The sequence below is a fragment of the Trachinotus anak genome, unplaced genomic scaffold (assembly GCF_046630095.1).
Source record: "Trachinotus anak isolate AG129_WGS33_773 ecotype Australia unplaced genomic scaffold, CSIRO_AGI_Tana_v1 ptg000012l, whole genome shotgun sequence".
Taxonomy (NCBI): domain Eukaryota; kingdom Metazoa; phylum Chordata; class Actinopteri; order Carangiformes; family Carangidae; genus Trachinotus; species Trachinotus anak.
The window spans coordinates 909,722-922,217 of NW_027273863.1; the positions used below are offsets into that span (position 1 = coordinate 909,722).

At 40.3% G+C, this 12,496-nt stretch overlaps 1 protein-coding gene across 2 annotated transcripts; it reads right to left on the bottom strand.

Annotated features, from left to right (window-relative positions):
• Window positions 1-886: 886 nt before the first annotated feature.
• Window positions 887-4,900, bottom strand: tmem70 (transmembrane protein 70). 2 transcript variants are annotated; one of them, XM_071491900.1, is made up of 3 exons: window positions 4,559-4,900; window positions 2,809-2,908; window positions 887-1,801 (listed from the first exon to the last, which is right to left on the bottom strand). In XM_071491900.1, the coding sequence occupies exons 1-3, from the start codon at window positions 4,733-4,735 to the stop codon at window positions 1,356-1,358; spliced, it is 723 nt and encodes a 240-aa protein (XP_071348001.1). In that variant the 5' UTR covers window positions 4,736-4,900; the 3' UTR covers window positions 887-1,355. The 2 variants fall into 2 exon arrangements, with proteins under 2 accessions (XP_071348001.1, XP_071348002.1); XM_071491901.1 differs by lacking the exon at window positions 4,559-4,900 and adding an exon at window positions 4,300-4,446.
• Between the last annotated feature and the right edge of the window lie 7,596 nt (window positions 4,901-12,496).

The following is a 12,496-nucleotide window of genomic DNA, read 5'->3' on the forward strand; positions in this document are numbered from 1 at the left end:
ACAAGCCCAAAGTTAAAAGTATATAACAGCGTGTCAGCTACTCAGTCTTCTGTTGGTCTCCCTTTATGTGTGGAGAGTTATGATACTGTAATGACTAAAGTTACAGAGCTAAAAACCAGTTGTGTGGTTAAACTGACCCCCATAGCATGGAAAGGTAGTAAGGAACATTCCCTTCGGCCTTGGGTAGAAACCCAAACATTTTAATTCTTCCAAACAGCTGGGTTATCAAAGAACATAAAAAGTGAGGAAGAAGTAGTAAAGGCTAGTTAGGACCGTCTTGTGTGGACTGACAGATAGTGGTGTGTGAACTGGCTTTGCCTGTCAATTAGTCTGATAACCAGGTTGTTATACAGCTGATCTGCCTCTTATCCTGCTTCTGCTGTGAATTTCCAATAAAACGTCAGTGTGCATGATGGTATATGGGCTGTGTCTTGCTTTGTCTTTTTGTTGCAGGCATGTTCAGTCAAATGATTGACGCATGAAAGTAAAACGGATTTGGTACAAGTGGTCACTTGGACTCAAAGAAGAACTGAGTAGATTTTGGTGGTCAAAGGTCAAGGTCACTGTGACCACATAAAACACATTTTTGGCTTCTTGGTGATATCTGAAGACCCCCTTGAGGGAACCTGTGCCTCAGATTTTATCCTCTCCTCTGCTGTGCTCTGGCCTCATCCAGCTCAGTCCTCATCCACTCCACTTATTCTGTTTCTCAGGATACAATCAGCTGGTCCTAATGATCCACCACTGCCCTGATCAGATCAGTTCAAGTAGAGGTGCTGGAAAATGGGCACCACACTAGAAGTTTTTCTGAGTCTGACTGTTTAAACTAAGCTACTTCTTTATTCAAATATTCATTTAAAACAATATGGGAAATTTTAGACTATACTGTATTTCATTATTACCATGTTTATTTTCCTCAAAATAAGATAATGAAAACATTGTTTTGTTTCAGTGATTAAGTATTTTATCAGCATGAGTACTGAAATACTTACAAGGAACATACACACATACTGATGATGATAAAAAGGAGTTGTTGAATAGAATTTGGTTCATGTCCTGACAGTCAGAGAGTGACTGGCATTTCTGCAGTTTGAATGTGCACAACAACCATGAGGCCTACGAAAGGAAACTGTTTCAAACAAATAACAGGTCATGATAATGAAGTTATAATTTATGTTCAGGACACAGCCATTAAAATATTGACCAAAAAAAATCTAATGTAGTCCAGAAATGATGTCAGTTGCCAAGTCTTCTGTGGTTGATCCACCCTGGGTGAGTGTATGTACGCTGCAGTCTGGAGATGTGGATTTAATTAATATACTAACACCACATTCAACGTGTGTGCGGTGAGTCTTTCAGCTCTTATCAGGACTGTCCATGTCATCTGCGTTGAACCTGAAGGGTTTATCATAGCCCATCAGGTGATTGTAGTCATGAGGGACAGTGAACAGGTCCGGGTTCACCAGCAGCCCCATGTTGTTAACGTAGAAGGTGGTGAACATCTTGCTGACGGCTGGGATCTTGACCTGGCTCTGGTGGAACACGTGCTTTTTTTCCATGAGGAAGACACTGTAGGTTACAGCAGTGTAGGTGTCTCTGTCTGGGTGATGATACAGGCGGACCACGTAGCCCTTCGTAATGAAGTGGAGGAAGACAGGAGTGAGGAAGGTGAAGAAGCCAATGACTCCGCAGAAAGCAGCTTGCATGGCAAAGCTCTGGACTCCCAGTCCTGTCTTCAGGAGTATGTGGGGCATGAGGAAGAGGCTGGCCCCGCTAGTGCTGTATGAGAACATCTTCACCCCTGACCAACAGAAAGGATTTACAGAATACAGGTTACTGAATACAAAACACTTCTCCACACACTGCCATCATTGGGCATATGTACGTTTAAGCTAAGTATTGTGTCCACTTCCATCAGCATTAGGTAGTTACATTACTCACTGTACAGTTAGATTTATGTGACAGTCAGTTAGAGTATAATGTATTAAATTCACATTTAAATTAATTACTTTGGCACTATAGAATTCTATTTGTATCAAAGAGCCCCCACTATAGGTACCTCTGGTTTATGACTGGAATCATAGTACAGTGTTGGATTTCACATTTAAAGCATCACTGCAACACTACATGGGATCATTTTTTATTTATTGCACACCCAGTTTGACTTTCTGCTTTATGTGATATGTGCAGATAAACCAAATAAAAAAGCCTCTGTTCTCTCCTTTTCAGTATGTTCAGGTTTGAGGTTTGAATCTGACCCACAGCCCTTTGCTACATGTCAACCCCTCTCTCTCCCCGACTTCCCTGTTACTCTCTCGCTGTCCTATCTAATAAAAGACATTAAAAAGCCCAAAATAATAATAATTTTAAAAAAAAAAGGAAGTTTGAATAAGCCCTGTACAAATTTTGCCCCGTTGAACTGAAAACTAAATTACTGCTGTGTGATCATTAGTAGCTGAAGAAATCATTACTCACATTATTTCATTCACTGAGTAATGATCACAAAATGCAAAAGGTTTGCAGAGCAGACGGCTTCACTAGATCACAAAATATGCCTTACTGAAAAAGAGGGAGAGTACAGCTCTTTCTAAACATATCACATGAGGTATAAAACCACAGCAGGATCATGGAATTTGTCTAGTTATGGAAGACAGTCAAACACAAGTGCATACATATCAAGCTACATCATCATCTCCAGTGTTGTGTGAATGTTGTGTGAATCAATTACAACTAGTATCAGGTAAAGGAAAAGAAAGACAAAGATGATGTGTGTTTTTCTTTACGATGTAACAGGATTAAATGACTCACCTCGAACAGCACTGCCCAGGCTGCCAGTGTAAATGAGGTCCCCATCCTCGGAGTGGGGGAGCGCAGAGAGAAAACGGGTCGATGGACAGTGGGACAGCACCTACTCAAACAAACAGGACAGAAACACACAATGAAGCTGGCTTTGGCTACAGCTGAAAGTCTTAACCAAAAGTGTTTTGTGATGTCCTGTTAGGCCTGGCTTAGTTCTGGCTCAGGCCTTACAGGACGAGCTTTAAAATCTAAACTGATTCTGAAATTGGGCTTGCATCGCACACACGAGGAGAAAGTTAACAGATTATTGTCTCTGATCCCCAACATGCATGTGTGATGTGCCATTATTTTCAACTCCTGTACACTACAAGAGTTGAAAATAATGGCGCATCACACACTACAGGATATTATTAAGATTATTGTGCCATAGGTACTGCTCCAGGATTTACATAATCACTGTTCTAACCATCCCGATTTTAAACCCTAAATATGAGACATGGCCCCTATGAGCCTATAGGCAGTTCTGGAGGCTTAGGTCTGGATCTGTAAAGTGATCACATAACCAGATAATCTGGACCGAACATCAATACCAACCAAGGTTCAGAGCCAGATTTCTCCTCTGAGTATCTGGGAGGGGTGAATCGGGGTCAAATCAGGAGAACCAAGAAATTCCTGCAGTCTTTAGCCTGGCTTTAGATATTCATTATCATTCCAAATGGCTTCCTATCGGTGCTAACTACATAAAAACAGACAAAATAAATACTAAACTAAAACTAAAAAATGCAATTCAAACCCAAACCAGCTGAGATCTCAATAACAGAGCCATCACTTGCATGTCACCCTAGTCCCTGACTGCAGATACAGGACACTTAAATGGTAAAAAAGCACGTTTACAGTCGACCACAATTATGCACTAAACATTAGCTTCTTGTCTGTATATATTTAATGATGCACTGTCCTGCTGTAAAGTCTCATCTTTGACACATACAAGAGAGGTGTTACTCCAATTGGATGTTTTATCTCTGAGCTCATAGTTAGTGGTGGTGTACTGGACCACACTGCACTCAGAGGTGTTCTTAATATTCTGTCAGCCTCTTGTGGTTAACTGGGCGGAGAAAAGTTAGAAAAACTATACAATAATATAATGTAGTCTGAACTATGACCCCACTAATCAACATAATTGTATTTACACATTTCCAACAAATACGAAAATATATCTGCCTGTCCATCTGACAAACAATGAAATCAGTGTTTTCTCTTTTCTGACGAAGAGCTGCTGAACACGCTGGAGTTGCTGTTCTGAACAGTGACATGTCAGATCTGCTGTGTCTGAGGGGGCAGGTGTCTCGATCTTTACGACGCGTTTTGAATTCATTTTCTCTTCGAATGCAGCAATTCCAACAAAAAACAGAAACATTCTTGCATTCCTATTTATATTCAGACCACAACAACTCTCTTACCAGAAATCCATGTAGGACAATTTACTGACTCTTTCAATACCTGACACATCCCTAGAGGCCGTGTTCCGGCAGCATGTCTGGTTCTCCTGCTGTATCCCGCCTGAGGTGCGGGAGCCGCGGAACCCGCCTGTCCCGCAGACGCGGCCAGTGGAGCCCCGACACACTGATCTTAGCGGCTAATGCTAACTGAGCTAAGATAGGTCTGTTTGCGCTAGTAAACATGTCCAGTAAAGTACCAGCTTGCTGACTACACAATGTGCCTCTCATAAAAACACTGTGTTAATTCAGGAGTTGAATACCTCGTTGTTTCGGTTGAGGAACGACCTTCCGACAGCAGGTAGCTGTCTGCCACCGACCCCTCCGCACCACGACACGGGGAGCGGCGCAGCGTGCCGCCCGGCCGCGACGCGAATGTCCCTGAATGACTGAGAAACAACGCGGGGTCGTAATCCACGCAGGATATTCACAGGAAACATCGTTCGCCTCCGCAGTCGACCCGCTGACTTTGCAGGTCCGCACGCTGGGACACTGGCTCCTGGTTGAATGAGGTCGCCACGCACTGTCTGGGACACCACGCAGAGGTGCAGCCTGGGTAATGACCCCGCTTCCCGAGGGCACTGAGATGAAGCCCTCCTGTTTATCTCCCATCTCCCGCTTTCTATTAGCCATTGCCTCAGATCTTTCTCTTCAACGTTAAGGTTTAGGTTTTACATGCTCTACATTTTCTGTGCCGTTATAAACCTCCCATTTACCAATTTCTTTTTTGGTAGCCCTGTAGAAAGTCCTTTATCTAGCCTGCTTTCAACACCTACATTTTCTCACCCCAACACGAAATCCCCATCCTTAGCCCACATCTCCCTCCAAGATTTTGTTATAGGAGCATAAGGTGCTTCAATTCAACGGATCATAATTTCTGATCAGTCACTGTCTCTTTGTTTTTGCCAATTTATCAGCTGCCTCCTCCAACTTTGGTCGAAATCAAAAAAAGAAATAATGTACATCAGTTCCCGCTTACTGGATACACCAATTTGTTATTGCACTGCTCTAGAAATTCAGAAACAAAAGTGAAGTAAAGTTTTCTGTCCATCTTTCTGTTCAAGCAGTGGTCTGCAACACTTGGCTGTGCCCACAAATGCCGGCGCAGTTCAGGTCAGACTTGAAAAAATGTAAACTTTTGGTGCACCCCAGGGTGTTCAGCACAAAGTCACATCCATGCTGAGTGGTCACAGCACACCACACAATCAAGAATGCATGAAGAAAAAGTACAGCTGGGGATGATGAACTATCATTAGTTTTGTGCATATTTGATCATGAAACAATGCGTTTAACAAATTAAAAAGGTTAATTAGGTTAATTAGATTCATCATTTGGAAACCCAGAATGATATAATATGTAGATATTTCACTGGATAAGTGGAAACTATCACCTGCAGTTAGTTTTGCGAGTTACACTACCAGCACCAAGGATCTTCAGAGACAGAAGAAATCAACTTGGCATCCCTAATGAGTATCTGAGAGAGAGGTTCAGGTTCAGTAAACCCAGCATAGTTGACCTATGTAGGTTTGTGGACCCACACATAAGGAAGCACATTTAACACTGCTAAGCCTTGACCACTGTTCAGGCTGTCTGCCTACAGCAGTATCTGAATATTTCCATTACCTTTCCTGTTCATCTTGAATTGCAAAAAATCAAGGAAAAATTGTATTGAATTGCCGTTATATGACAGATAATGTAAGTACACCACAGTGTGACAGGCCTCTGTATTAACTTTATCCTCTTCTTCAGGCTTTCCCAGTGTTATAGGTGTAAGACTGTACCCATGTGCGTATCCAGGCCCATCTGGACCTGTGGAGTCAGACTGCATCGATTGGAAATCTTTCTATAGAGTAACTGTACTGGGAAATGTACTGGGGTATGTACAGCTGTCCATACACTGTCAGGCTGTAATAACTGGTTTTAGATAAAATGTGCACATCTGTGATAAGAGATCAAATTAGTTTTGATGTCAACACTTTCCTGTTACCCAGGCAGTTGGAAATGTCCATTTTATGGTCACTTCTACCTCATCAGCACCATGTTTTTATACTTACTTTGGTATATAAACTGTACACAGGTACACAGAGCAATCTAATGCTTACTTGCAGATAGCATAAAATGGTGAACAACAGTATGTTAATAAAACATTAATAATAATTATGATATATTACACAGTTAATTAATAATGTAGTAGGTCAAAATCTTCTATCACTGTACATGTAATTTGTATAATTTTTTTTATCATGGCAACAGTTTATATCACAGTACAGTAATTGTTATGTAAATCCAATAAAGAAATGGTTTGAAATAACCATACCACACAACACAAATCACACCCCTTTTAGTAACAAAGAGCAAACAGAAGGGATTATAAATAATAACTTCTCTAATAATAAATTAATGTTCTTTTCTCATTTCAAGGACAATGATATTCTGAAATAAAGTAAAATAAAGTGCTTAATTTTTTTGTTAACAATTGAACAGCTTTACCACATGCTTTTCTCTTTCTTTCCCTCTTGTATTCCACTCTGCCAATTCCCCCACTTCTTTCTTCAACTGCTGTCTCTTCCTTGCATGTGTCATTGACTTGCAAAATATATATATATATATATATACTCACAAGGATTGGCTGAGTATATCATGTGACCAGAACTGTAAATGGGAGAAAAGCTGCGCCCGTCAGAGTAGAAATGCTCTTTCAAAACTTAATAATGGATGATAATACAGTGCATCCGGAAAGTATTCACAGCGCTTCACTTTTTCTACATTTTGTTATGTTACAGCCTTATTCCTCAAAATTGATTAAATTCATTTTTTACCTCAAAATACTACACACAATACCCCATAATGACAAAGTGAAAAAAGTTTGATTGAAATTTTTGCAAATATATTAAAAATAAAAAACTAAAAAAATCACATGTACATAAGTATTCACAGCCTCAAAATTGAGCTCAGGCGCATCCTGTTTCCACTGATCATCCTGCAGATGTTTCTACAACTTGATTGGAGTCCACCTGTGGTAAATTCAGTTGATTGGACATGATTTGGAAAGGCACACACCTGTCTATATAAGGTCCCATAGTTGACAGTGCATGTCAGAGCACAAACCAAGTCATGAAGTCCAAGGAACTGTGTGTAGACCTCCAAGACAGGATTGTATCAAGGCACAGATCTGGGGAAGGGTACAGAAAAATTCCTGCAGCATTGAAGGTCCCAGTGAGCATGGTGGCCTCCATCATCCGTAAATGTTTGGAACCACCAGGACTCTTCCCAGAGCTGGCCAACCGGCCAATCTGAGCAATTGGGGCAGAAGGGCCTTAGTCAGGGAGGTGACCAAGAACCCGATGGCCACTCTGACAGTGCTCCAGTGTTGCTCTGTGGAGAGAGGAGAACCTTCCAGAAGGACAATCATTTCTGCAGCACTCCACCAATCAGGCCTGTATGGTGGAGTGGCCAGACGGAAGCCACTCCTCAGTGAAAGGAATATGACAGCCCGTCTGGGGTTTGACACAAGGCACCTGAAGGACTCTCAGACCATGAGAAACAAAATTCTCTGGTCTGATGAAACAAAGATTGAACTCTTTGGCCTGAATGCCAAGCACCATGTCTGGAGGAAACCAGGCACCGCTCATCACCTGGCAAGTACCATCCCTACAGTGAAGCATGGTGGTGGCAGCATCATGCTGTGGGGATGCTTTTTAGCAGCAGGAACTGGGAGACTAGTCAGGGTCGAGGGAAAGATGAATGCAGCAATGTACAGAGACATCCTTGATGATAACCTGCTCCAGAGCGCTCTGGACCTCGGACTGGGGCTTAGGTGGGCCTAAGCACAGCCAAGACAACAAAGGAGTGGCTTCAGGACAACTGAATGTCCTTGAGTGGCCCAGCCAGAGCCCAGACTTGAACCCGATTGAACATCTCTGGAGAGATCTGCAAATGGCTGTGCACCGACGCTCCCCATCCAACCTGATGGGGCTTGAGAGGTTCTGCAAAGAAGAATGGGAGAAACTGCTCAAAAATAGGTGTGCCAAGCTTGTAGCATCATACTCAAAAAGACTTGAGGCTGTAATTGCTGCCAAAGGTGCTTCAACAAAGTATTGAGCAAAGGCTATGAATATTTATGTACGTGTTATATTATTGTTTTTTATTTTTAATAAATTTGCAGACGTTTCGAGAAAACTTTTTTCACTTTGTCATTATGGGGTATTGTGTGTAGAATTTTGAGGTAAAAAATGAATTTAATCCCCTTTGGAATAAGGCTGTAACATAACAAAATGTGGAAAAAGTGAAGTGCTGTGAATACCTTCCGGATGCACTGTAGGTCTGGGTCCAAATAGGACGGTGTCTGGTTCGGGACCCAGACTGTGATCTACCGATTAGTGACCTTGGCACTCTACCAGTGAACACATTTCTCCAATCTTCTGGGTTTAGGTATAGTTGATGTAGAATATTATAGTTGATCAATCTGTACCGGGCATTGATAATAGTTGACAAACTGTTTTGACACAAATCTGTCCACAACTGTTCATCAATTGTAACATTGAGATCTGACTCCCATTTCATTCTAGACTTATGCAATCCTGGTTTGGGGCCCTCATTCAACAACAGGTGATACATTTTAGAATTAAATTTGTAAGTCATTTCAGAACCCAAATTAGCCCTCAGAAAGGATCTTAGTTGAAGATAACAGAAAAAAGTTTGATTAGACAAGTTAAATTTCCTCTTCAGGTGTTCAAATGACATAAAAAGTCCTTTTTCGAAGCAGTCCTCCAAGTGTTGAATTCCTTTATGATGCCATATGTCCAGAATCTTATTATCAAGAGTCATGGGTATAAGTTCATTTTGCTTTAAAGGTGTTTTAGGTGACAGTCCCACCTTCAATCCAAGACTTTTGTGAACCTCATACCAAATTTTTATCAGATGCCTCAATATAGGGTTATCTGTCTTATTGTTTACAGTTCCAGAGTTATGCTTATAAATGAAGTCACTATGGACCTTTTCTTTCAGGGGGTGCAGTCCGATTTGAGTCCAAGAGGGGGCGTCACTGCTCTCAAAAAAAGGGGAGATGAACCTCATTTGAGCTGCCAAGTAATAGTTTTTAAAACTTGGTAGTCGAAGTCCCCCTGAACCATAATCCCATGTTAGCTTTCCCATGGATATCCGGGGTACTTGACAATTCCATAAAAATTGTCTGACATGTCTATTGAGAGTTTTGAAAAAGGACTGTGGTAGTGGAATGGGCAGAGATTGAAACAGATATTGCAATCTTGATTGTACATTCATTTTAATACAATTAACTCTGCCAATCAAGGTGAGAGGCAAGCCCATCCACCTACGTAAATCATCTTCGATTTTACTGAGCAGTGGGAGGTAATTCAATTTGTACAGGTTTTTGAGGTTGTTGGCTACAAATATCCCAAGGTATTTTATACCATCCGTAGGCCATCTATACGGACTTGTGCGCTGGAGTTCAGAGTAATCAAAATTTGTCAATGGCATAATTTCACATTTTTCCAAATTCACCTTATAACCTGAAATACTACCATAAGTATTCAATACAGTTTGTAATTTGGAAAGAGAATTACCAGGGTCTTTTAAGTACAAAATAACGTCGTCTGCCAAAAGATTAATTTTATGAACTGCTTGACCCACCTGAAAACCTTTTTTTTTTTTTTTTAATTTTATTTTTATTAGGGAGAAACATAGAAAGTAATTTCAGCACCATTACACACATACAGAGCTAAACAAAAACATGTGTTTGGACAATTGTGCTAACATATTCTCCAAGCTATTACTCTCCCTTTCATTTTATCATGTATAAAATAGGAACAATTGAACAAAGAAAGTCACATTTACTCATTTTTCCATCAAGATTAGCAGACTGGTACTTCAAGCCATGTAATAGAGATACTTAAAGCAGTTCACGTCTCCATGATTTTATATATCTGATCCATTTTGACCACCAACTCGTAAACTTCTCCGACTGCAGTTTTAGAGCGAATGTCAGTCTCTCCATGATGTAGATTTCATGAACAGTCCCTTGCCAGTCTTCCAGTGTCGGTGTGTTGGGTTGTAGCCATTTCCTTGTTATAGCTTTCTTTGCTCCAATCAATAATATCTTCATTAGATATTTGTCTGCTATTGATTGCATATGTATTACTACAAAAATACATTGAGCAGACATCAAATTGTATAGTCATTTGAAACATATATTCCAGACAATCAAGAATGTCATGCCAGAAAGATGAAAGTTTTGGACAATCCCAAAATAGATGATAATGGTTGGCCACATCTGCACCACACACCCTCCAACAACTTGTTCCATTACCTTGGTGTCTCTTCTGAGCAGGTGTTATAAAAAAGCTCACAATGTTTTTCCATCCAAACTCTCGCCAGTTGTGTGAAGTTGTGGTTTTCCATTTTAATTTACAAATGTTTTCCCATTTACCCCCAGATATGACCAAATCTCCCTCCCTTTCACATTTACATTTAATATGCAGGCTGTTCGAATTCGGGGAGTCTTGGAGACCTTTGTATAATCTAGATATTAATTTCTTTCCACTCCCAGATTTATAAATTGAAACAAAAACCTTCAGGATATCACTACTCTGGTCCTCTGTCAAAATTGTATTTAATCGATTCCTTACTTGGAGGTATCTGAAAAAATCCTGCCTCTCTAAATCATATTCCCTTTTCATTGCCTTGCTACCTGCCTCATAGTACTGTTTTAGAAATACCAGTTTCTTTTTAACCTCTTCTGTGGTTATGTCATCTATCTTGTTTTGCAGTTGTTTAATTTTAATTAATACTTCTTTGGTCCCTGGTTTAGCTTGATGGTCTTTTTGTAATTCTTTAAGTTTGGTGTATAGGGAATTGAGCCTCTCCTGTCTATGTTTTTTTAGTGATGAGGAAATTGAAATTATTTTCCCCCTCAGGACTGCCTTAAATGCATCCCACACAATAGGAGGAGAAACTTCACCATTATAGTTTTCTTTAAAATATGTATCTATTGCCTTTTCTAACTCTTTTTACCTGGGGGTTATTCAATAAACTTGAGTTCAATTTCCATAGTGTAGACTTTAAGTTATTACCAATATCAACTGTCATAACTATTGGCACGTGATCAGACACATCAATTGTTCCAATATCACATGACTGAATTCTCAATCGTTCTCTTTTTAATGCAAAGAAATAGTCAATCCTTGAATAAGTAGATTGAGGTGCAGAGAAGTAAGTGTAGTCACGGCCTGTTGGATTAAACTCTCTCCAAACGTCTACTATGCCAATTTCTTTCATCATAGAGTTTATTTTATTAATCATGGGTTTACTATGTCCTAAATTGGAGGTGGAAGATTCCATTTTTGATAATCTTATATTCATATCTCCTCCACATATAAGCACACCCTGAGCTTCAGCAGACATATCAAAATTTTTTTTATAAAAGGTCCAATCACTCCCAGGAGGAGCATATATGCTAAAGAAGTTACCATCAGCCCTTCGATCCTTCCCGTTATCATTACATATCGGCCTTCCTTGTCTTTATTCTCTGAAATGTGTTCATATTGGACTTGATTTGAAATAAGAATGGCAGACCCTCTTCTATGTCCTGACTTATAGGATGAATAAAATACATGTCTGAAGCCTCCTCGTCTCAGTTTTGCATGTTCAGTTTCTGATAAATGCGTTTCCTGAAGGAATGCTACCTGAGCACCCTCCCTCCTCAGTTTTGACAATATCTTGCCTCTCTCAATAGGACTAAGTAATCCATTTACATTGAAGGAGACCACTTTCAATGTATTACTTGCCAGTACCATTACTAAGATTTGTTTTCCAGTTTTTAGATGGAGTTTGTGTGACATCTCTATTTCTGCTTTGAACTGCAGCAAACACATGAACAGAACAACATCCAATGAGGTTTTGAACTCTTATAAACTGAGAACCTTCGTTAGGGTTTCCAAAGGTGGGGTTAAAAGAAAAACCCTGTGTGAGGTGTTTAAGCGCGGCCCTGGAGAGGGAAGGCCTCTCTTCTGCCAGAGGGCCCTCATTTGTAATGGATTCAGCCAGAATCTCATCCACAAGTGTGCCCCCAACATATTAATCATCCTAAATAAGGCTCTTTGAAAACTGAATAAAGTCAAGAAAGGAAGCCCTGCACAGAGAATATGCCCCAGAAAAAAAAAATCATTAAAAAAAAAAATAAT

Bases quoted from the DNA above. Each gene is read 5' to 3' on its own strand.
- tmem70 (XM_071491900.1), bottom strand. From the start codon at position 4,735: ATGTTTCCTGTGAATATCCTGCGTGGATTACGACCCCGCGTTGTTTCT. The intron at 2,909-4,558 runs GTATTCAACTCC...TTGTTTGAGTAG, and splicing joins TCCTCAACCGAAACAACGAG to GTGCTGTCCCACTGTCCATC. The intron at 1,802-2,808 runs GTGAGTCATTTA...TCTGTTGGTCAG, and splicing joins CCTGGGCAGTGCTGTTCGAG to GGGTGAAGATGTTCTCATAC.